General features: G+C 44.4%; 1 protein-coding gene across 1 annotated transcript in view; it reads left to right on the forward strand.

Annotated features, from left to right (window-relative positions):
- The window catches only part of EDAR (ectodysplasin A receptor), a 57,927-nt gene that overhangs the window by 17,363 nt on the left and 15,417 nt on the right, over window positions 1-25,147 (forward strand). Inside the window, exon 4 of the mRNA XM_077807085.1 lies at window positions 12,976-13,061. Within this exon, the coding sequence (XP_077663211.1) occupies window positions 12,976-13,061 (86 nt within the window). The remainder of the gene's footprint in view (window positions 1-12,975; window positions 13,062-25,147) is intronic.

The raw sequence follows: 25,147 nt of genomic DNA on the forward strand, positions 1-25,147 counted from the left end.
TGCCAGTTTCCCAAAAGTCTCTTCAGGGCTACCCAGAATAACTGGGGATCTCCACCTTCTTGTTCAGTTAATCTACCCTGTTAGAATCCAAACAGTCCAGAGATAACACATCTTTCTTTGAATCCATATTTATATCTTCTCATGAAAGATAAGCTGACAGTCTTTCTAACCACATGAGTTTTCTCTTTGATGACAGATAGTGAGGAATGCACTCAACGTTCTTGATTAGCATTTCACAAGATTTCTTTGATGGGTAATTTAGTTGCAAGAGCATTTACCATGTAAATGTTTGTAATAGCAAACAATAGGGTATGTTACTAGTTTTCATGAACTGAATGCCTGAATACATTCTCAAACTAGCACACACTTTCATCTAGGGTTATCTAATTACAGGGGTATATATAATGTTAACGTAATTACAGAGGTACATGCAATGTAAATAGAATAGAATAGTAAACAACACGATATAGATGGGCAAAAACAATACAATTAACAGCTCCTTTGATCTCTATTAACACACCAGTGAATTGGCCTATGGCTCTGGCCTGAGCTGGTCTCAATATATACTATTAGGTGTGTACTATGGCTCTAAAAGCCAAAGCAACTCTTGTGAGAGGTGTGGGAAGGTGCACCACCCAAGTGGCAATAACTAGTGGATTATATATCTGGAGGCCCCCTCTGCCTCTGGAGGTGATGAAGAGAACATATTTAACAGCAGCCATTGCTAAAAACTTTTATCATGTGTATTATGGGCTTCCCCAGTGCACGTCTGCAGATGCTTCCCTGCATATGGGGAAAATCATACCCATGCCAAGACACATGCCTCCTGGGATAGTGAGCATAAATGAGATACAAGAGATCTTTTGCACTAGGTCACTACTGTCTTTTGTGCCTTTTCCCCCACAAACACACCAGTACATGGACAAACCTGTGCAATTACATTACTGAGTATTTCCCTCAGTTTGAGAAGATGGTTTTAAAACCATTCTAGGTAGATGAATGCCAAAGGATTTAAATGACACAGAAAGTCCTCCAACCATGGGCATTCCATGGCTGACCGTCCAGTAGCTAGAATCATTTGGGGCATTTCTACTGAGCCTAAAGGGTTCAGAAAAGTTTGAACAAATTTGTGTGTTTAAATTTCCCTGACTAGAGGAACATCTTCATTGGTACTGTTTGTTGCACTAAATAATCAGGATCAGGCTTGGTAACTGGACATGGGCTCTGGGCTACTTGTTCCTGCATCAAGGTAGCCGTGTATTAACTATTTGCATTGGTTTTAGCTAATTTTTATCATGTGGGCAGGGAAGGTTTTGGTTGAAAGAAATACAAGAGCTTAGTTCTGCTAAAACTGGGCAAGTTATTTAGGTTTTAAGGAAATTTGCCATGACTGTTGGGACTGTTTGGTGTTTTGTACCTCTGTCCGCTATTATTATAAAGCTGAAACGTGAGTGTACAGCTGCTGTCTGTTGTATGTGTACCAGTGTCTGTATGTTGAAATAATATAGATTAAGTTACAAGATAACAGGCACCTGTTATTTCTTGAAGCGTAAAGAACAAACAAAAATATAACAGGCTATTTTAGAATTTTGATTAATAGTTTCAGCGATAAATTCTGAATGTGAATGTTTTCAGAAAAAAGTCATGTGTGTGCAGAATAAAGCAGAATTCAGAAGTTTTGCCGGGTCAAGTATATATTGGGTACTGAGATACCACAATGAAAAATACAGAACAAATGCATAATGAGACATAACATGTATGTTCAGTAGTAGTTATTAGACCCATGTATTAAAAATAGTTATGTAAAGCATAGGAAAGTCATTTATTGACAAAAATTAAGACTGTTTACTCATCAGCTCACCTATAAGATTCTTACATACATACTGCCCAGTTACCCTGTTTTGGCACAAACTTTGAGGAAAATGGAAGTTTAAAACATGAAAATCTTTTCTTTGCCAAGAGGGACCTAATACAGACCATAATTCTTATGTTAAATCAGAACAAATCTGGCTTTCTCTCAATCATGATGGTTTTTCTAGTCACGATGGGTGGCCTGCTCAAATTTGGCTTTTTACTCCTCAGTTAAGGAGATTATTCTTATGTTGTGTATACCGAGGTCTAAATAAATCCATCTGGTGGTCTTGTCTGGAAAATTACTACTTGAAAAGAAATATTGTCTTGTTTAGAAAGTCTCATTTCAGGGCATGCTGTAAACTGCAGCAAGAACTCAGCAGGCAGAATGTTGTTTTAGGCACTGTTGCTGCTTCATGTCATGTATGGTTAATGGTGGATTAGCTGCCTTTATGGGGGAAGGGAAGATGAGAGAGGCTGTCTCAAATCAGGCAGTAAGAAATGATGTTGTCATCAAAATGGTTATAAAAGAACATAAGAATGGCCATACTGGGTCAGACCAAAGGTCCATCCAGCCCAGTATCCTGTCTACCGACAGTGGCCAATGCCAGGTGCCCCAGAGGGAGTGAACCTAACAGGTAATGATCAAGTGATCTGTCTCGTGCCATCCAGCTCCACTGTCTGACAGACAGAGGCTAGGGACACCATTCCTTACCCATTCTGGCTAATAGCTATTAATGGATTTTATTCTTTTAATTAATTTGCCTGGTACTGACGTTAGACTTACCGGTCTTTAATTGCCAGGATCAGCTCTAGAGCCCTTTTTAAATATTGGTGTTACATTAGCTATCTTCCAGTCATTGGGTACAGAAGCTGATTTAAATGACAGGTTACAAACCATAGTTAAAAGAAAAGGAGTACTTGTGGCACCTTAGAGACTAACCAATTTATTTGAGCATAAGCTTTTGTGAGCTACAGCTCACTTCATCGGATGCATACTTCTGCCAGGCCAAGTTGATAGCAGCAAGGGCCGGGTTCAGTACACAGGGGTTCCCTCTCATCAAAGCAAATGCAAAACTGGCTCGAGCCCCCACCCAGTGACCTGGGAAAATCTTACACACCTCCTGGGCGCCTCAAAGAGGCAATACTTCCCCTCTCGCAAGCACAGAGTCTCGGTGTAGCAGAGAATCTTTAATAACATGAGGTAAACGACATCAGCATTAAATTGGGGAAACACCACAACTAGTGTTCATTAACCAAACCATGAGCAAAGACCCACCCCAGCAAATTGGGCCACATCCTTTCCCTCGGGTTCTTGAGTCCCAGAACCCAAACGTCTCTTGAGTCCAGCAATCCACAAATCACCCAAAGTTCAAAAAGTCCAGCCCCAGAGTTCAAAAGTTCATCTGCAGAGTGTTGCTCCCCAGTCTGGCTAAAATGTGCCTATGTGTGGGGGGAAAGAGGTAAGGGTCACCTTATGTGTCCTGAAGCTGACTGCCCCACAGGGCTCTGCTCTGCTCCGCTCAGCTCAGCTGTCTCATGACCGGCTCCGCTCTGCACAGCTCACTGTCTCACGAACAGCTCTGCTCAGCTCGCCATCTCACAAACACTCCACCAGCCTATCCACGAACAGCACCACTGCACTCTAGTTCTTCCGGCTCCCCGCTACTTGACACAGTGCTCAGTGATTCCAGCTCTCAGTGATTTCAGCTCATAGCAGTGGGAGCCTTAGTGCTGGTGCACCATAAGGCCAAAGTGAATTCAGCACAGTACCTGTAGCAAGACTCTTAACAGACCCAAAATTAGCTCTGACATTCCACAGTGGAGAGAGACAGAGGTGCAATTGGTGTTTCAGGCCCTCAGAAAGGGGCCCACACCACCAGGTACAAATACCTGTCTCAAGCCTCTCTCAATTCACAGAGTTTTGGATCCCATATCTCTTGCCTAGCGAGTGCTACTTAGTTGATGGTGAGTCCCCCCATCATAACAAAAGGTCAAGTACAGTTCCAAGCACAGTTCCCATAATCAGGGTAATAACAATTTATTCTTCCCACCCCAATAACAGAGACACTGGGGATCCCACAACAGCCAAAGTGACCATTTGGGCAGTTATGGCCTCATTCTAGGCGGGGTGGGTGTGCTTATGCAAATGAGATCAGCCCCTGAAGTTCTTTTTCACAACTTGCCACACCTCACCACCAGATGTCAGGGTGGAGCTCATCCTGACTCTGCTTACATCCTCCCCCCAGCCGAGAATTTGGCGTCCCGACAAATCATACTCCCTTTATACCAACTCATTAGTTTCCTCCAAAGGGCCTCAGAAAGCCCACTTTAGCTTCCACAATCCTGTGTGCTAAATGTATTGGCTCCTCACTAGTCACCCCAGGTGCATCATAAGTTAACAGTTTTACAGGTCTTATCACCCTGTCTCGTCTATTGAGAATCTCTGTTGCCGAGGTAGAGGGAACATCCTCTTGATTGATGGATGGAGAGGCTTCCTTTGAGGGTCCCTCGGCTACTGGCGTAGGACCCTGCACTCTTAGTTCTAACGTGGGAGGGTCTAAGGTGCCCAGGACATCCTCTACCTGTGTGTCTCCACTGTCCAATAACCTGTGTGTGTCATCACACGGGGATCTCATCAGTGGCACAGGGGTGTCAGAAGTGGGCCTAAATAATTCCGCCATGGGGTTTAGGGTGGAAGAGGGAGAACTCTCATTTGGTTCAGCTGATCGAGACTGAATTCTTGTCTCCATCCCAGGATACACCAGGGTTGTGTCTTCCTCCTCAGACTCACTCTCAGACATGCAGAATAGGAGTAAGTTAGCTGCAGGGGGCCCACTGTCTGTGTTGGATGGCGGCTTTGGTCTAGCACTTCTGTTGTGCCTGGCTGCCCTGTCGTGGCCCATCTCATAAGGGGTGCTTACCAGTTCCCCCACAGGGAGCAAAAGGTTTCTATGCACCGTCTTTATTTGCCCTGGACTGTCTTCAGGTTTGATCTTGTTTCCACAGTATGCATCCGATGAAGTGAGCTGTAGCTCACGAAAGCTTATGCTCAAATAAATTGGTTAGTCTCTAAGGTGCCACAAGTACTCCTTTTCTTTTTGCGAATACAGACTAACACGGCTGTTACCCTGAAACCATAGTTAATAGTTCTGCAATTTCACATTTGAGTTCTTTCAGAACTCTTGGGTGAATGCCATCTGGTCCCGGTGACTTGTTCCTCAATTAATTCCAAAACCTCCTCTAGTGACACTTCAATCTGTGACAATTCCTCTGGTTTGTCACCTACAAAAGACGGCTCAGATTTGGGAATCTCCCTAACATCCTCAGCCGTGAAGACTGAAACAAAGAATTCATTTAGTTTCTCTTTAATGACTTTATCGTCTTTAAGTGCTCCTTCTGTATCTCGATCGTCCAGGGACCCTACTGGTTGTTTAGCAGGCTTCCTGATGTACTTAAAAAAACATTGTTATTACCTTTTGAGTTTTTAGCTAGCTGTTCTTCAAACTCCTTTTTGGCTTTTGTTATTACATTTTTTACATTTAATTTGGCAGTGTTTATGCTCCTTTCTACTTACCTCACTAGGATTTGACTTCCACTTTTTAAAAGATGCCTTTTTATCTCTCACTGCTTCTTTTACATGGTTGTTAAGCCATGGAGGCTCTTTTTTAGTTCTTTTACTGTGTTTTTTAATTTGGGGTATACATTTAAGTTGAGCCTCTAGTATGGTGTCTTTGAAAAGTGTCCATGCAGCTTGCAGGGATTTCACTCTAGTCACTGTACCTTTTAATTTCTGTTTAACTAACCTCCTCATTTTTGCATAGTTCCCCTTTCTAAAATTAAATGCCACAGAGTTGGGCTGTTGAGGTGTTCTTCCCGCCACAGGAATGTTAAATGTTGTTATATTATGGTCACTATTTCCAAGCGGTCCTGTTATAGTTACCTCTTGGACCAGATCCTGCGCTCCACTCAGGACTAAATCGAGAATTGCCTCTCCTCTTGTGGGTTCCTGTACCAGCTTCTCCAAGAAGCAGTCATTTAAAGTATCAAGAAATTTTGTCTCTGCATTTTGTCCTGAGGTGACATGTACCCAGTCAATATGGGATAATTGAAATCCCCCATTATTATTGATTTTTTTATTTTGATAGCCTCTCTAATGTCCCTTAGCATTTCATCGTCACTATCACTGTCCTGGTCAGTTGGTCGATAATAGATCCCTACTGTTATATTCTTATTAGAGCATGGAATTACTATCCATAGAGATTCTATGGAACATGTGGATTCATTTAAGATTTTTATTTCATTTGATTCTACATTTTCTTTCACATATAGTGCCACTTCTCCCCCCCCCCCCCCGCCGACCTGTTCTGTCCTTCTGATATATTTTGTACCCCAGAATGATTGTGTCCCATTGATTATCCTCACTCCACAGGTTTCTGTGATGCCGAATATATCAATATCCTCCTTTAACACGAGGCACTCTAGTCCACCCATCTTATTATTTAGACTTCTAGCATTTGTGTACAAGCACTTTAAAAACTTGTCACTGTTTATTTGTCTCCCCTTTTCTGATGTGTCAGATTCTTCATGTGAATGTTTCTCGTCTGATCTGGCCCATACTTTATCCTCTTCCATCCTCTCCTCCTGACTAAAACCTAGAGAATCTCTATCAATAGACGCTCCTCTAAGAGAAGTCTCTGTCTGATCCATGTGCTCCTCTGCAGCAGTCGGCTTTCCCCCATCTCTTAGAGTATGTCTACACTACGAAATTAGGTCGAATTTATAGAAGTCGTTTTTTTAGAAATCGGTTTTATATAGTCGAGTGTGTGTGTCCCCACAGAAAATGCTCTAAGTGCATTAACTCGGCGGAGTGCTTACACAGTACCGAGGCTAGAGTCGACTTCCGGAGTGTTGCACGGTGGGTAGCTATCCCACAGTTCCCGCAGTCTTCGCTGCCCATTGGAATTGTGGGTTGAGATCCCAATGCCTGATGGGGCTAAAACATTGTTGCGGGTGGTTCTGGGTACACATCGTCAGGCCCCTGTTCCCTCCCTCCCTCTGTGAAAGCAAGAGCAGACAATCATTTTGCGCCTTTTTTCCTGAGTTACCTGTGCAGACGCCATACCACGGCAAGCATGGAGCCCGCTCAGGTAACCGTCACCGTATGTCTCCTGGGTGCTGGCAGACGTGGTACTGCATTGCTACACAGCAGCATCAACCCATTGCCTTGTGGCAGCAGACGGTACAGTATGACTGGTAGCCATCATCATCATGTCCGAGGTGCTCCTGGCCACGTCGGCCAGGAGCACCTGGGCAGATATGGGCTCAGGGACTCAATTTGGAGTGACTTGACCAGGTCATTCTCTTTAGTCCTGCAGTCAGTCCTATTGAACCGTCTTATGGTGAGCAGGCAGGCGATACGGATTGCTAGCAGTCTTACTGTACCATCTTCTGCCAGGCAGGCAAGAGATGAGGATGGCTAGCAGTCCTACTGCACTGTCTTCTGCCGAGCAGCCATGAGATGTGGATGGCTTGCAGTCCTTCTGCACCGTCTGCTGCCAGCCAAAGATGTAACAGATAGATGGAGTGGATCAAAACAAGAAATAGACCAGATTTGTTTTGTACTCATTTGCTTCCCCCCCTCTCCCATCTAGGGGACTCATTCCTCTAGGTCACACTGCAGTCACTCACAGAGAAGGTGCAGCGAGGTAAATCTAGCCATGTATCAGTCAGAGGCCAGACCAACCTGCTTGTTCCAATCAGAACAATTACTTAGGTGCACCATTTCTTATTGGAACCCTCCGTGAAGTACTGCCTGAAATACTCATTGATGTAAAGCCACCCCCTTTGTTGATTTTAATTCCCTGTAAGCCAACCCTGTAAGCCATGTTGTCAGTCACCCCTCCCTCCGTCAGAGCAACGACAGACAATCATTCCGCGCCTTTTTTCTGTGTGGACGTCATACCAAGGCAAGCATAGAGACTGCTCAGCTCACTTTGGCAATTAGGAGCACATTAAACATTATCCAGCATTATCCAGCAGTATATGCAGCACCAGAACCTGGCAGAGCGATACCGGGCGAGGAGGCGACGTCAGCGCGGTCACGTGAGTGATCAGGACATGGACACAGATTTCTCTGAAAGCATGGGCCCTGCCAATGCATGCATCATGGTACTAATGGGGCAGGTTCATGCTGTGGAATGCCGATTCTGGGCTCGGGAAACAAGCACAGACTGGTGGGACCGCATAGTGTTGCGGGTCTGGGATGATTCCCAGTGGCTGCGAAACTTTCGCATGAGTAAGGGCACTTTCATGGAACTTTGTGACTTGCTTTCCCCTGCCCTGAAGCGCATGAATACCAAGATGAGAGGAGCCCTCACAGTTGAGAAGCGAGTGGCGATAGCCCTGTGGAACTATCTGTGGCCTTGCAACACCAGACCGTTACCGGTCAGTTGGGAATCAATTTGGGGTGGGCAAATCTACTGTAGGGGCTGCTGTGATGCAAGTAGCCCATGCAATCAAAGATCTGCTGAAATCAAGGGTAGTGACCCTGGGAAATGTGCAGGTCATAGTGGATGGCTTTGCTGCAATGGGATTCCCTAACTGTGGTGGGGCCATAGACGGAACCCATATCCCTATCTTGGCACCAGAGCACCAAGCCAGCGAGTACATAAACCGCAAGGGGTACTTTTCAATAGTGCTGCAAGCACTGGTGGATCACAAGGGACGTTTCACCAACATCAACGTGGGATGGCCGGGAAAGGTACATGACGCTCGCATCTTCAGGAACTCTGGTCTGTTTCAAAAGCTGCAGGAAGGGACTTTATTCCCAGATCAGAAAATAAGTGTTGGGGATGTTGAAATGCCTATAGTTTTCCTTGGGGACCCAGCCTACCCCTTAATACCATGGCTCATGAAGCCATACACAGACAGCCTGGACAGTAGTCAGGAGCTGTTCAACTACAGGCTGAGCAAGTGCAGAATGGTGGTAGAATGTGCATTTGGACGTTTAAAGGCGCACTGGTGCAGTTTACTGACTCGCTTAGACCTCAGCAAAACCAATATTCCCACTGTTACTACTGCTTGCTGTGCACTCCACAATATCTGTGAGAGTAAGGGGGAGACGTTTATGGCGGGGTGGGAGGTTGAGGCAAATCGCCTGGCCGCTGGTTACACACAGCCAGACACCAGGGCGGTTAGAAGAGCACAGGATGGCGCGGTACGCATCAGAGAAGCTTTGGAAACCAGTTTCATGACTGGCCAGGCTACGGTGTGAAAGTTCTGTTTGTTTCTCCTTGATGAAACCCCCCGCCCCTTGGTTCACTCTACTTCCCTGTAAGTTAACCAACCTCCCCTCCTCCCTTCGATCACCGCTTGCAGAGGCAATAAAGTCATTGTTGCTTCACATTCATGCATTCTTTATTCATTCATCACACAAATAGGGGGATGACTACCAAGGTAGCCCAGGAGGGGTGGTGGAGGAGGGAAGGAAAATGCCACACAGCACTTTAAAAGTTTACAACTTTAAAATTTATTGAATGCCAGCCTTCTTTTTTTTGGGCAATCCTCTGTGGCGAAGTGGCTGGTTGGCCGGTGGCCCCCCCACTGTGTTCTTGGGCGTCTGGGTGTGGAGGCTATGGAACTTGGGGGGGAGGAGGACGGTTGGTTACACAGGGGCTGTAGTGGCAGTCTGTGCCCAAGCTGCCTTTGCTGCAGCTCAACCATACACTGGAGCATACTGGTTTGGTCCTCCAGCAGCCTCAGCATTGAATCCTGCCTCCTCTCATCACGCTGCCGCCACATTTGAGCTTCAGCCCTGTCTTCAGCCCGCCACTTACTCTCTTCAGCCCGCCATCTCTCCTCCCGGTCATTTTGTGCTTTCCTGCACTCTGACATTATTTGCCTCCACGCATTCGTCTGTGCTCTCAGTGTGGGAGGACAGCATGAGCTCAGAGAACACTTCATCACAAGTGCGTTTTTTTTTTCTTTCTAATCTTCACTAGCCTCTGGGAAGGAGAAGATCCTGTGATCATTGAAACACATGCAGTTGGTGGAGAAAAAAAAGAGACAGTGGTATTTAAAAAGACACATTTTATAAAACAGTGGCTACACTCTTTCAGGGTAAACCTTGCTGTTAACATTACATACATAGCACATGTGCTTTCGTTACAAGGTCGCATTTTGCCTCCCCCCACCGCGTGGCACCCCCTCAACCCTCCCCCCTCCCCGTGGCTAACAGCGGGGAACATTTCTGTTCAGCCACAGGCAAACAGCCCAGCAGGAATGGGCTCCTCTGAGTGTCCCCCGAAGAAAAGCACCCTATTTCTTCTATTTCTATTTTTAAGCATCATGGTGACCATGAATGATCTCTCACTCTCCTGAGGATAACATAGAGAGATAAAGAACGGATGTTGTTTGAACGCCAGCAAACATACACTGCAATGCTTTGTTGTACAATGATTCCCGAGTACGTGTTACTGGCCTGGAGTGGTAAAGTGTTCTACCATGGGGGACGCAATAAGGCTGCCCTCCCAAGAAACCTTTTGCAAAGGCTTTGGGAGTACGTCCAGGAGAGCCGCGAATGCCAGGGCAAATTAATCCTTTCACATGCTTGCTTTTAAACCATGTATAGTATTTTTAAAGGTACACTCACCAGAGGTCCCTTCTCCGCCTGCCGGGTCCAGGAGGCAGCCTTGGGTGGGTTCGGGGGGTACTGGCTCCAGGTCCAGGGTGAGAAACAGTTCCTGGCTGTTGGGAAAACCGGTTTCTCCGCTTGCTTGCTGTGAGCTATCTACAACCTCATCATCATCTTCTTCTTCGTCCCCAAAACCTGTTTCCGTGTTGCCTCCATCTCCATTGAAGGAGTCAAACAACACGGCTGTGGTAGTGGTGGCTGAACCCCCTAAAATGGCATGCAGCTCATCATAGAAGCGGCATGTTTGGGGCTCTGACCCGGAGCGGCCGTTCGCCACTCTGGTTTTCTGGTAGGCTTGCCTCAGCTCCTTAAGTTTCAAGCGGCACTGCTTCGGGTCCCTGTTATGGCCTCTGTCCTTCATGCCCTGGGAGATTTTGACAAAGATTTTGGCATTTCGAAAACTGGAACGGAGTTCTGATAGCACGGATTCCTCTCCCCATACAGCGATCAGATCCCGTACCTCCCATTCAATCCATGCTGGAGCTCTTTTGCGATTCTGGGACTCCATCATGGTCACCTCTGCTGATGAGCTCTGCATGGTCACCTCTTCTGATGAGCTCTGCATGGTCACCTGCAGCTTGCCACGCTGGCCAAACAGGAAATGAGATTCAAAAGTTCGTGGTTCTTTTCCTGTCTACCTGGCCAGTGCATCTGAGTTGAGAGTGCTGTCCAGAGCGGTCACAATGGAGCACTCTGGGATAGCTCCCGGAGGCCAATACCGTTGAATTGTGTCCACAGTACCCCAAATTCGACCCGGCAAGGCCGATTTAAGCGCTAATCCACTTGTCAGGGGTGGAGTAAGGAAATTGATTTTAAGGGCCCTTTAAGTCGAAATAAAGGGCTTCATCGTGTGGATGAAGGTTTACATTGATTTAACGCTGCTAAATTCGACCTAAAGTCCTAGTGTAGACCAGGGCTGAGTCCTAGTGTAGACCAGGGCTGAGTTTAAAAACTGCTCTGCAACCTTTTTAATGTTAAGTGCCAGCAGTCTGGATCCACTTTGGTTTAGGTGGAGCCCATCCTTCCTGTATAGGCTCCCCCATCCCAAAAGTTTCCCCAGTTCCTAATAAATCTAAACCCCTTCTCCCTACACCATCGTCTCATCCACACATTGAGACTCTGGATCTCTGCCTGCCTGCCTGGCCCTGCGCGTGGCACTGGAAGCATTTCTGAGAATGCCACCGTAGAGGTCCTGAGTCTCTTTCCTAGCAGCCTAAATTTGGCCTCCAGGACGTCTCTTCTACCCTTCCCTATGTCATTGGTACCTACATGTATCACATCCACCAGCTCCTCCCCTGCACTATGCATAAGTCTATCTAGATGCCTTGAGAGATCTGCAACCTTCGCACCAAGCAGGCAAGTCATCATATGGTTCTCCCGGTCATCACAGACTCAGCTATCTATGTTTCTAATGATCGAATCTCCCATTACTAACACCTGCCTTTTCCTATTGACTGGAGTTCTCTCCCCTGGAGAGGTAACCTCAGTGCGAGAGGATACCCCAACATCATCTGGAAGGAGGGTCCCAACTATGCGAATGTTTCCCTCTGCTCCCGTTAACTGTTCTCCTTCGCTGGGCCTTTCATCCTCCTTAACAGTGCAGGTGCTGTCAGACCAGAGGTGGGACAAATCTACAGTGTCCCAGAAAGCCTCATCAGCCTCATCTCTGACTTCCTTAGCTCCTCCAGTTCTGCCACCCTGGCCTCCAAAGCCCGTACACGGGCTCTGAGGGCCAGGAGCTCCTTGCACCAGATGCACACATATGCCACCCGCCCACAGGGCAGGTAATCATACATGCTACACTGAGAGCAATAAACAGGATAGCCCTCACTCTGCTGCTGGGCTTCTGCCTGCAAACTTTCCTACAGCTACCTAAGTTAATGATAGGGGTTTTGTTTAAATCAAGAAGTTTTGTTTATAGTTTAGTTTAAAGGTTTTAAAGAATGGCAAGTGTACCTCGCCCCTTTCCACTCCCCTTCCAAACTCCCTGTTAGCAGTCCCTGGTTACTTGCTCACTGCTTTATAAAGCCCTGTTCTTCTTGATAGCCCCGCCCCCAACTAAGGCTCAGCCAATGAACAGAGGCTTCTAGATTTCCTACCTTGTTTAGAAGCTCACAGCTTCCAACTGCTGGCCATAGCACACGGTCCTTCAAACAAAAACAAACAGACAGACAAACACAAGCTCAGCACACAGCAAGTAACCCCCAAACACAAACACACACTACAGACAGCACTTACCCCAAGGGTCCCGTATTTGTTCCTCCTTCACCTGGAGAGCTCCCTCTCAAAACTCCCTGTTAGCAGTCCCTGGTCGCTTGCTAAAGTTTTAAAAAGCGATTTTATCTTAGAGTAATTGCTTTCTGCTCAACTGTACTCAACTGTGATGGATGCACTTATGTTGTTTTGCCTTGTCTTACCCTTTATTGCAGTTACTACATGTTGGAAAACAGACCCAGGAACATCTATGGCATGGTTTGCTACTCATGCTTGTTGGCACCTCCTAACACCAAGGAATGTAAGTGTTCCTTAGTTTTTGTGTATTTCATTCAGTTTTGACTTGAATTCAGCTGGAAGTTTCATATGCAGCTCAGTATTGTGCTGGTGCCTATGCCAGTCAAAAATCAGAGTCAGCCCTCAGGAAAGCTAGATCTGCTTCCAGCAAGATCACACTGCAAATTAAACAAGAAATTCAGGGAAATTAGAACTTTTGATTTTAGGTCCTATTATTCTGTCATGTGATGTTTTTCCCATCTCCAAATATACTCATATGTGATCAATTACCCTTCTTTAACTGGCTGCTCTCTAGACGTTCAATGTCTTAAGGACTAGCTAGTGTCCAGGTTTCTCTGAGGCTGCTGTACTGGGAGATAAGCAACACTGGAATTCTAATGACTTGAAAGTTCCAATTAACCACTTCTCTGCTACGCTGGGTCCCTGCCCCTCCATTAAGAAAGGAAGAAGCGGGGGGGGGGAGGTCTCCAAAAAAGACTGGGGTGAGAGAAAGAATGACATACAGCTGGCAAGATGTTTCAGCAGGGAGAGCAAGGCTGGCAGCTGAAGAAAAGTGGATGAGGATGGGACTCTTTTGGAGATCAAACTAGGAAGGAGAAAAGGTCTTATTTAATAAGAGCAGAAAGGGTGGGCTCAGGAGGAAGGATGAAGTCCTGCTAGCAGTGGGAGGAAACTAGGGAAGGGATGGAAGCCAAGACTACTTGTCTCCTGTTCCTAAGTTTACACATTCCTGGCAAGAACAACTAATTTTTAGGTTAAAGGTTAAGGTTAAAACTAGAAAGAAAGATATCCCTAACCATCATCTCATTAGTTTGCTATAAAGCAGCAGTTGTCTTCAAAGCACACAGCCTCACACTCTGGTCACTGTGAGACAACCAAAATATGGGACATCTTCCTCTAGGTCCAGGTAAAAGAGCATCTTGCCTTTTCATGCTCTTTTTCAGTCACAAGGTGGGAGGGCTGACGATAGAATTTGAACTTGTTTAAGAAGCTGCTGAACTCTCATTTGTTAATTGCAAAAAGAGAGAGACTGTACTCCAGTGGCACTTACTAATCATCATGTTGAACTGGGCCAATGGTTGATTCATCCCTGCTCATGGGAAGAAGAGAGAGATAGTCACCGACAACTCCCCACTGTAGTTAAAGCTTCTGGGAGCCCGATCTCCTCTTTCTGTGGGGGATGAAGAAGGAGGTGATGGGATTAGAAAGTCTCTGTGGGTGGGAGTGAAGGGAGTGGAGCTTCTCTCAGCTAACCCAGGAAAGAGGAGATGTGGGGAGGAACAGAGGAGAGCCCCAGCCAGCAGCCAAGGGAGTGGGCAGAGAGCTTTTTTCCCCCCTACAAGCAGATAAGAATGAGGCCTGCTCATACATCTTTCTATTTTTTACAAGTCCATCAAACGCACAAGTATCGCGATATCGGATCTGTATGATATAAGGGCTGGGATTGTCAAACAGCTACCAAACTGTTCAGATGTCTCTGTGGCAATTAGCTAACAGATGATCACTGATACACAGCAAACAGAACAAGTTGCAGGTTTACAATACTTTTTGGCCTTTGTTTCAAGAGGTGGGGTTACTTCGAAGAACTGTACACTTGTGACTGCTAGGCACGGCCATTTCCTCTTACCACCACCAATCACTGCAGCTGCACTCCCATCTTCTGCTCACATTTGTCCTACATAAACCATGGAGAAGGGATCAGGTTGAGCTAGTAGACATGACATCCTGAATTGTGATGGGTGTGAGCACATGCTTAAGAGTTTTGTAAATTGGAGGCTGAATCATACCAAACATGTAAGATATGGAATGTCTGGCAAGGAGCCATGAGAGGGGCTTATGGCTATTGCCTACTTCAAAAAGGCAACTTCTGTTTTTTATAGGGTATTTGGCAGGTACAATATAAACACGTCTAATTCTTTGAGAAAAGTATATTACACGACTTTTTGACCACATTCATTCTGAATTTGCCAAAGGCACCAATAAATGGGTAGTATACACATTATCTTTGGGAATAGTTTAGGCAAGCACATTAATCTATTAAGAAATCAAATGGGCTGTAGGAGAAAATAGCAATTTAAATCAGAGTGCACATCACTACTTCAATCAATTCCAGTAAAACCAAACATTTGACTACACATTGAAAAGTATTTAACAATTTCTGGAAAAAAAATTGAATCCAGGTTGCTTGCGGCGGATCCCTCTAGGCATTAACACCAGAGAATTTGTTTTATTAGGTACAGAATTCTAGATACTGTTGTGAGATTGGTGCTTTATAATAAATAATAATTTGCAAATAAAATGTAAAAGCCCTTTCCTGTGGGATCTCTTGAAGAGCTCAGTCACTGAGTCAAGCAGCATAAAATCCAATAACAGCAAATGATCAGAAAGAAAACATCTTTATCCTAAATTACAGTGAAATCAAATGGTCTCAGCCAGCATGCAAAGATACTATACAGTTATTGATGCCTAATTGTATAATCTTTCCAATAATACAACTTCCTGCTCTGATTGGTTGTGGGTCCAAGTTGCAGAACTACAGTACTGTACTATGAGTATGCACTGTCTTCATTCTGATTTACTACTATGGTACTTCTGCTATGATTGGCTCCTGTACTCTGATGTTTCATGTTGTGTGCCAGCAACAGAAATAGTGCCTCCATTTCTCGCTCCCTTCAGCTAACAAACTGGAGAACTGGTCTGAGTTTAAAAGGGTGAAATTCAATAAAGACAAGTGCAAAGTAATTCACTTAGGAAAGAGAAAAATTAAATGCACAACTACAAAATGGGGAATAACCAGGTAGGTGGTGGTACGGCTGAAAAGGATCAGGGGATTAGAGGCGATCGCAAATTGAATATGAGTCAACAATGTGATGACGTTGGAAAAAATGATCGTATCAATCTGGGGTGTATTAACAGGAGAGCTGTATATGAGACACGGGACATAACTGTCTCTATCTACTTGGCCCTGGGGAGGCCTCAGCAGAAGTACTGTGTCCAGTTCTGGGTACCGCACTTTAGGAAAGATGTGGACAAATTGGAGAGAGTCCAGAGGGGAGCAACAAAAATGATAAATTGTTTAGAAAACCTGAGTTCAGAGGAAAGGTTAAAAAAAAACCTGGGTAAGTTTAGTCTTGAGAAAAGGAGAGAGAGAGGGAAGACCTGATAACAGTTTTCAAATACTTAAGGGCTGCTATAAAGAGGACTGTGATCAATAGTTCTCCATGTCCACTGAAGGTACAAGTAGTAGTAATGGGCTTAATTTGCAGCAAGGGAGATTTAGGTTAGCTATTAGGAAAAACTTTCTAACTATAAGTGTAGGTAAGCTCTGGAATAGGCTTTGAAGGGATGTTGTGGAATCTCCATCACGGGAGGTTTTTAAGAACAGTGGTCAGTGATGGTCTAGGTTTACTTGGTCTTGCCTCAGCACAGGGGGCTGGACTTCATGACTTCTCAAGGTCTCTTCCAGCCCTACATTTCTATGATTCTAGGACATCAAAAAAGGCTATGGTTTACATGAAGAAAGAAACAGGATAGTGTAAAAAACTCTACAGCAAATGGAATTGCCAGAATATTTTAAATCTTTTTACTTATTTCCCTTTGTCCTCTCAACTGTCTCCCATCTTTTCCTCTCAGAAAGGTTTGTGTTGTCAGAATAGCTGCCATATGTCAAACAGTAGGAAAATTCCCTCCAGATTCAGTTTTTAAACACACACACACACACGCACACACGCACTTACATCAGTGGACAAAAGACTTGCTGATCTATAGAGAAAGAAGGGACTGGGGAAAGTAGAAGAATGAAGTGATCAAAAAAAAAAAAGGGGAGGGAGGGAGGAAAAAGCCAAAACAATTGACTTTTTAGAAATTTTACTTTCAGAAGTTTGGCAGCCCATTTTATCTATGTTTTTCCTCACATAAAATAATAAATCAGTAATGTAATAAAGAGGTTACTTACCAGTGTTGTTCTTCCAGGGCGCCACCTCTGCCTAGTCACTCTTGTGGGATTAGCGACTCCCGGCGTTAAACTGTAGAATCTTCTTGCCAGCAGTAAATATTAGAGCTGCTCATTTCTCCCTCCTCCAAACCTCATGGAGGATTCTGAGGATAACATGAGGGGAAATGTGCCCAAGAGCTTTCAGTTCCTTCCCTAATGTCAGAATTCTTTTCCTGAGACTCCAAAGAAGCAGGGAAGGTGGCTGGGGAGTGTGACTATGTAGAGGTGACTCTCATAGAAGAGCTACTTAAAAGTAACCTCTCTTCCTTCAAGTGGCCTCTCCTTATTCCTACTTGTGAGAGATTAGCGAGCAGTACAACCCACTAGGAAGGTTGGCTGAGATGTAGTAGGTGAACAAGGACTACAAAACTCCCAAAATGAGCATTAGCTCTGGATGTCAGTCAAGAAAGTGCTGGAAGTGACCTCACTTTCGCTCTCCCAGATCAGATCTCAGATAAGCATCGGATTCAAGTACATACAGCTCTTTGACTAAGAACATTGCAAATCCTATGAAGACAGAAGGCCTACAATGGATGCTGCCTTCAAATTAGTTGCATGTCTGTTTCGATATATCCAGGTGAATGAACACCTGGCAAAACATAACAAAGGTGTAAAGGAGACTTGGTAAAATACAGAGAAATTAGTGGCCTGTGTTAGATGAAAACAGAGATACTGTGGAAATGGGGATGAGGATGCTGACTAAATCATGCTTCTTATATGGCTACAGTTTGTAGAATATTGGCCAGTATCTCATTAAGTCATAGAATCTCAAGGTTGGAAGGGACCTCAGGAGGTCATCTAGTCCAACTCCCTGCTCAAAGTAGGACCAATCCCCAATTTTTGTCCCAAATCCCTAAATGGCCCTCTCAAGGATTGAGCTCATGACCCTGGGTTTAGCAGGCCAATGTGCAAACCACTGAGCTATCCCTCCCCCCTCCCATAGACTGCAGCTATGGTTATGAGGGATATCTGCCCAGCTATGTGTTACAGATACTAACTAGATCAGAGGCCACAAGGCCTTTGTGAAACAAGACTCTGACCCCAAAGCAACCGAGACACACATATAAGAAAGAATATTCCAGGGGCAGCTAATAAATACATCCACTTGCAGTACTCATAGCACAATCAGGTGCATTGTGCCAAAAATGTGGATTTTTTTAAAGCAGCCATGACAGCAGATCAGTCAAAAAATCATTCCTTCTAATCTCTCCCCCTCCCCCGCTCACATGCTGAAAGAAGTGGTATTAATCAACCTATGTAGGTTTTTAAACCTAACACACCTGGACTAATGGTCTGACAATTTATTTTTTTAAAAGAGATACTAAAGTAATTTTTTCATTATCAGAGTGAGGCTAACATCTGGAAACATCCCTTTTGTTGTTGGTGCATTCTTAGAACTTCTTAAAACAACCAAACAGATGAGAATTTTAATGTAGTACAAAATAATTTATTAAAAGGCTGAGGGCTTTGTATGTCGTGTTCCAATCAGAAGATCACTTTTATAGCTGTGTTTTAAAAACCCTGAATTCTGGGCCTTTAGCTGAAATGCTTAAAACACTTAACACAGAAAAACTCCTTACAGTACTAGTAATACTATATAAAAAGAAAAAAAATATATAAAAATTATTTGTAACTCTCCGTTCTTTGTAATATCACCATTTTCTTTCCTTGCCAGTTCTGTCCTTTTGTATTTGATCATTCCCTCCCCCCACATTGCTCCCTTGCCCCACCCATTTCTTCCTTGTGTCCAGTGATGCTTACAAATGAATAGCCTTGTTAGCTGGAACTGACAAACTTATTTTCTTCACTTCTTTGACCTTAGAGCACCCAATTCCTCTTACCACGCAGAATGGAAGAGATGTCTAGGGAAATGCTAGGTTGTTCACTAGGTGGAGTAGCCCAGCTCTCATTCCCTTGAGGTTTGGCAACATGAAGACAAGAGTTTGAGGTTACGTCAGGGTATATTAGCCTCAGCCTCATTTCTTATTCTAGACAAAACCTCAGAGGGAGGGATTCGAGGGCCAACAAAAAAGAATGCCTGCTCAGTCACCTGAAGCCTGAGGATCTATGGGAAAACTTTGGGCCAACTATGTAGATCTTGTGTCATCCTTTGAGAGGGCCTGCCTCTCCATGCTGCCTGTGGAACACCAGCTCCTAGTCTCACAACTCATTCAGAAACCATGATGCCAGGTTTTTTTCACATGAGCGACAGTGGGAAATTCTAGGGAGTTGCCACAGCTTTGCCCCCTTTCAGTCTTGCAAGTCTGCCCCAAAACCAGTAGAACCCCAACTTCATGCCACTCACGTAGAAGGGCTTCCAAGGTCTCATAGCAAGACTAGGAGATTAATGTCATTTTGGGTCCATTCTCCTCCATCTCACATTTTTTGGAGCCATTATAGTAGAATTTCAGCTCTTTTTATCCCCTTCGTGTTGCACAGCAAAAGAGATGTTAGACTCCACATACAGAGTTTAATTCACAGAGCAGAAACCTATAAATTATAGGTGCCACATAATAATTACAACAGTTATAAAATCCAAAATCAAAATACAACACATGCAAGTGAAGTGCCAAACCAAGGCCACATAGCCTAGAATAATCATCACCTCCGCTCCCTCCAGAGAGCACTGTCACAGGGTGTGCTCACCGCTCATAGCGCCTCTTCCCAGCCGCCCTGGGGATTAGCTCTGCCAGACGCTGTGCCCTCCTCAGGTGGTGTCTCTTCTGTCACCCTATGAACCCCTCTCACTCCAGGAACTGCAGCGTCCCTTTCATGACCCGGCCTGCTCCCTTGACATGGCTCCCCCTTCCGGGGGGGTGTCACAAAATCTTTCCAGAACAAATCATCCCAGGCAGTACACTGTCCTTGGCCTGGCCTGTGCCATGTCCCCAGTGACTGGTAAGGGACCCCAGGCACCCTCTACTCCAGGTTCCAGCTCAGGGTCCTTCCAGTCAGCAGCCAAGGTCTGCACTCCTATTCCTTGGTGCTTTCCCCTGAGCCTTTGCCTACCTTCCTGGATTCCCTCCTCTTTGGGTTTGCCAGCCTCCCAACTCCCTCCTCCCAAGGAGTAACTGTGGACTACCCTTTATAGTACCAACACACCTCCCGTCACCCAGGGAGCAACTGCAGATTTCCTCCCTGCAGCCCCTTTCCGCTCTCAGCTCCTGGGCTTTATACAGGCCTTTCCTTTTCCTGCCCAGCTAAGCCTCATTTAATCAACCCCTGCTCCCTGACTCCTCCTCCACATGCAGCCTAAGGAGTTAATTGGCTCAGCTTGCCACCTTCACTCCTCCTGGGCTTGTGTAGGATAGGACACCCCATCACAGCCACCTAATCAAAGACACAAGAGAAAAATGACGTTGCTACTTGAAGGGGTAGCAGAGAGAACACAACAGCACAAAAAGTATCCTTTTGTGTGTCTTAACACCAGTGGCTACTTACAAGTTTGGCAAGAGCTAATGTAAAAGTTTGGCTGTATATCGCCAAATTATTACAGGTTTAAAAGGCTCAAATTTGGGAGCTAAATTATTTCACAGTGGGCATGATCTCGTGACGGCTGAAGCCAACGGGAGTTCTTACACAGATTTCAATAAGCACTAGGTTGGGCCCCCAGTATCTCTTTTGCTGTATTTCTGGAAATGATACCATTATTGCACACCTCACAAATGCCATTTTTACTATTCAGCAATCTTCTCCAATTTAAGGTGAAATTCTATTGCCTGGGAGATTCTTCCTCTTAGTTAGTGATTTCAGTGTGTGGTTATGCAACATTTCCAAATTTGACAGGCTAATATTAGGCACCTAAATAAATGGACTGATTTCAACAGATGCTGCAGCTCCCATTTAGGAATTGCACCTCTAAAAGACCATGCATATAGGTGCCTAAATATGAAGTCACACTTTGAAAATTCTGGCCTGTGTTTACCAGATAGCTAGTCCTATACTTAGGACTAGATTTACACTTGTAGTCTTGGTTCAAGGTGCCTTGCTCAGGGCCAGTTACAGATTTCACACCTTCGTTGCCTTTCACCAGTCTAGATTTCAGTCCAACCCATATTCTGGGTTACCATTATTTTTTTTCCATTTTGTCTTACTTCTGCTCCCCTCACAGTCCCTGCACGAGGTGTTCAGAAGGCAGTACGTTTCTAATGAGTATACATTGCCATTCATTCCCCTGGCAGAGTTTTACAGACAATTTTAAATACACACTATTTACAGAGTTGCTGTGACACTGCCAGGTACTGTAAAGGCACAGATTTTTACACTGTGTATGAAGTATACTGTGAAAAAGCTGTGACAACCTAGTTGGTGTTCACCTAGAGCAGTGTGCTTCAAGAACACCTAAGAAGTTACACACCAGCATGGTGTCCTGCCAGCTTTGCTGCTGCTGACACTTCTATCCCAGTAGTAGGGCCCCCTGGGACTGGCCAGCAGAAGGAGGAGCTGCCATTCTCTCACCACCACTCCAAATAGCTGCACTGAGGAGAAAAGGGGTCATCTGATCTTTGCTGCTGAGTACCGCCATGCCCAGCCCATACATTGCATGGATCCTCTTGACTGGCCTCTAGAGGCATAGATTTTGGTTAGCATTACGAGGGGAAATCTTTGGAAGGGAGGGGAGACAAGATGATGATGAAAAGGGAAGAGCAGGTGAGTGGAACTTAGGAAAGGAAAGTGAAGTAGCAGGAGAAAATATTAGGGCAACAGGTAGGAGAAAAGCAGGTAGGAATAGGGAGGCAGAGGATAACAAATAGGGAGACAGAAAACTGGAGGAAGAAATATATGGCATGAATGGATAGTGTGGAGATCTGAGAAAAAGCAATGAGGAGAGAGAGAGACACAGAGAAAAGGAGAGAATTTAATGGAGATGGTCACTAGATACAGGAAAAGAAGGAATTAGATGGGGAGGGAATAAAAGAGGCAGAACACAGAAAGGGGAGTGAAGGAAAGGGAGGTGGGAGACACAAGAGAGAAGGAAAACAAACAGATAAACCCACAACTTCAAGACTGGTCACTGGCATTGATGTTTTATTCACGTTCAACCGAGTTTGTGTTTTAGGGGCGATATTCAGAATGTGCCTTATTATACATTTTAAATATTGCCCAACTTTTTTTCTTTTCAATCTGCACATCCATGAGGACTTCCAAAACCAGACTGCATTCAGTTCAAATACATGTAATAACTTTTAAAGTCCATGCAGGATATTCCTCCTAATACGGGTCGTTTCAGTATCCACCGCTTCACTAAACAAAGAAAAATAATAATAAATGTGTTTTTCCATTTGTACATCGCATTGCACCAGCTTTTATGAAAAGCCATATGTATTATCTGGGCAACGTGTCCACAAACCTCCCCCCCGTGCCTGCCACCCAACGAGTGCAGTAGTGTTCTTTATTGTGAATTGGGCTTGCTAAGTACAAACAATTGTAATAGTCCTGCTGCGCACAGAAGAACTGTTCTTTAAAAGGAAAGACAGCAAAAAAGTTACTTTAATACGCAGCACCTAATCTGCATTATGGACAAATGGCTGGCTACACAGTGATTTAAAAGTGAAAGCTGCTTTTGAGTTACAAAAGCACATTCAAATGTGAAAACAAATGCAATTATTCTCTTAAAACAATCAAAATTATTTTTAAAACATTTTTGAAAAATAAGGCTGAAGGCAGAGTCTGAGTCCAGAGAAAACTTTGATGGCCAAATTATAATCTTCCTAAATAACAAGGTTTATAATGGAAAAGCTGACAAACCCTTAATGATATAGCACTGCTAGCGGGTGTCTTTGTTACATTCCAATGGTATTACACACGGGTGCCTAAGAATGTAAAGTACACTGCCCTACAATATGGCCAGAATAGAGTGATTTCCATATGTGGTGCTGTGTGCACTTAGAATTTCTCTGCCTGAACGATGTCTAAATCTTGAGAGATAATGTAAGTGACATCATCTGCGTTGGAACCAGCGTTAGGAATGTGGTCTGTGGATACAAACTAGACTTTCATAGTCTTGATGTATTGTTGGGTGGGAAAAGAGTGAAAGCTAATAAGGGTCCCCCCCCCCCTTTTATCCATCGAAAGCTGACAAAAGCTGGCAGCATATTTAACAAAAGACCTTCAAAACCTGGCAGTTTTCACTTCACCTTTCAATGCAGGTGCATTATTTGGCATATTCTTCAAAACCACATCCAAAGTAAAATCTTAGCTCATAATAAAATCTGCCAAATTATTAAATTTGATATCAGGCTTAAAATGGGTGTGATTACTAACACTTACATAAGTATATTTGAAAGACAACTCTGTTGTAGCATCAGAGTGGAGTTCGTGATGACATTTACTACAAAAAAACCCAATCGATCCCATTCCTAGGTAATCATAGGAAAATTCTTGTTCAATCATTCTGATCCTACATGTACTGAACTTTGAGCCTGAGAACAGACTACGAGAATGGAAGACTCCTTGACATGCTGCTGTAGAACAGGGTAGGATATCTATCTCTCAGTTTGAAGTAAGAAAGTAATGGTGTGAAGTACAGAAATTGCTCTCTCTAATAGCATCTCTTGGTCCTATATTTGGGCAGTCGTGTTCTACACCCTGACTGTTCCTCCTGTTCATGGAGGAATGACAAACTGTTAACAATATAAGAGTGGCTGAAAGCCTGATCAAGCAAAACAGAAACAGTTGAATTAATACATGCTTGAACTCAACTAAAAAAAGAGGGACGAGCTAGAGCTTGTTGGATTATCTAAAAGCAGACAAAGCAGCATATTATTTGCCTGTGTTACTTGAACTTCAGGGTAAGAATAGCTATTTTTGACTTGTTGCAGCCTGGAAGAATTGTATGGCATCACAATTGTTTTCAGCCCATTCCATAGGCTGAACATTGATTTAAATACCCCACTATCAAACTGTGATGAAGAAATAAATAGATAAAGATCACAGAAGGTAACATTCAGTTCTGTGCAAAGAACTAGCACAATGGTAGAGAAATTCAGGGATTATTTATCCTTAATCTCCATTTCATATAGAAACTAATTTCATTTTTATATTTTGAATGGTCTAACAGCAAAGGGTGTTTTAATGGCTTATACCTAACTTCTCTTTGGACCGGATCTGTCACAGAGAAGTGACCAGAGGTCAAAGTAGAAATGGGTGCTCATTCTGCAGCTTTAGAAATTTAGGGGAGGGGGGAATTAAAGAAAAAAATAGACTAAATAGCAAATAAAGACTTCCTTTTTGGGAGCTATTTCGTACTATGGAATATAGTTTTCCAAGAAACATGGTGAAAGAGCCACATCTGAGATATTTAGATAGATTTGATAGAGCACTACAAGATAAAGGGACCAATCCTGCACTGGTAGGCAGATAGATTAGGTCACCTACTACGCAGTGTTGTTGTAGCTGTGTCGGTCCCAGGATATCAGACAGACAAGGTGGGTGAGGTAATATCTTTTATTGGACCAATGTCTGTTGATGAGAGAGACAACCTTGAAGAAGAACTCTGTGTAAGCTTGTCTCTCTCAGCGAGCAGATCGAGGGATGTGATCGTCCCCCTCTATTCAACATTGGTGAGGCCTCATCTGGAGTACTGTGTCCAGTTTTGGGCCCCACACTACAAGAAGGACGTGGAGAAATTGGAGAGAGTCCAGCGAAGGGCAACAAAAATGATTAGGGGTCTGGAACACGTGACTTATGAGGAGAGGCTGAGGGAACTGGGATTGTTTAGTCTGCGGAAGAGAAGAATGAGGGGGGATTTGATAGCTGCTTTCAACTACCTGAAAGGGGGTTCCAGAGAGGATGGTTCTAGACTATTCTCAGTGGTGGAAGAGGACAGGACAAGGACTAATGGTCTCAAGTTGCAGTGGGGGAGGTTTAGGTTGGATATTAGGAAAAACTTTTTCACTAGGAGGGTGGTGAAACACTGGAATGCGTTGCCTAGGGAGGTGGTGGAATCTCCTTCCTTAGAAGTTTTTAAGGTCAGGCTTGACAAAGCCCTGGCTGGGATGATTTAATTGGGTATGGGTCCTGCTTTTGAGCAGGGGGTTGGACTAGATGACCTCCTGAGGTCCCTTCCAACCCTGATATTCTATGATTCTATGATT

This window comes from Eretmochelys imbricata, chromosome 1, assembly GCF_965152235.1.
Source record: "Eretmochelys imbricata isolate rEreImb1 chromosome 1, rEreImb1.hap1, whole genome shotgun sequence".
Classification (NCBI taxonomy): Eukaryota; Metazoa; Chordata; order Testudines; family Cheloniidae; genus Eretmochelys; species Eretmochelys imbricata.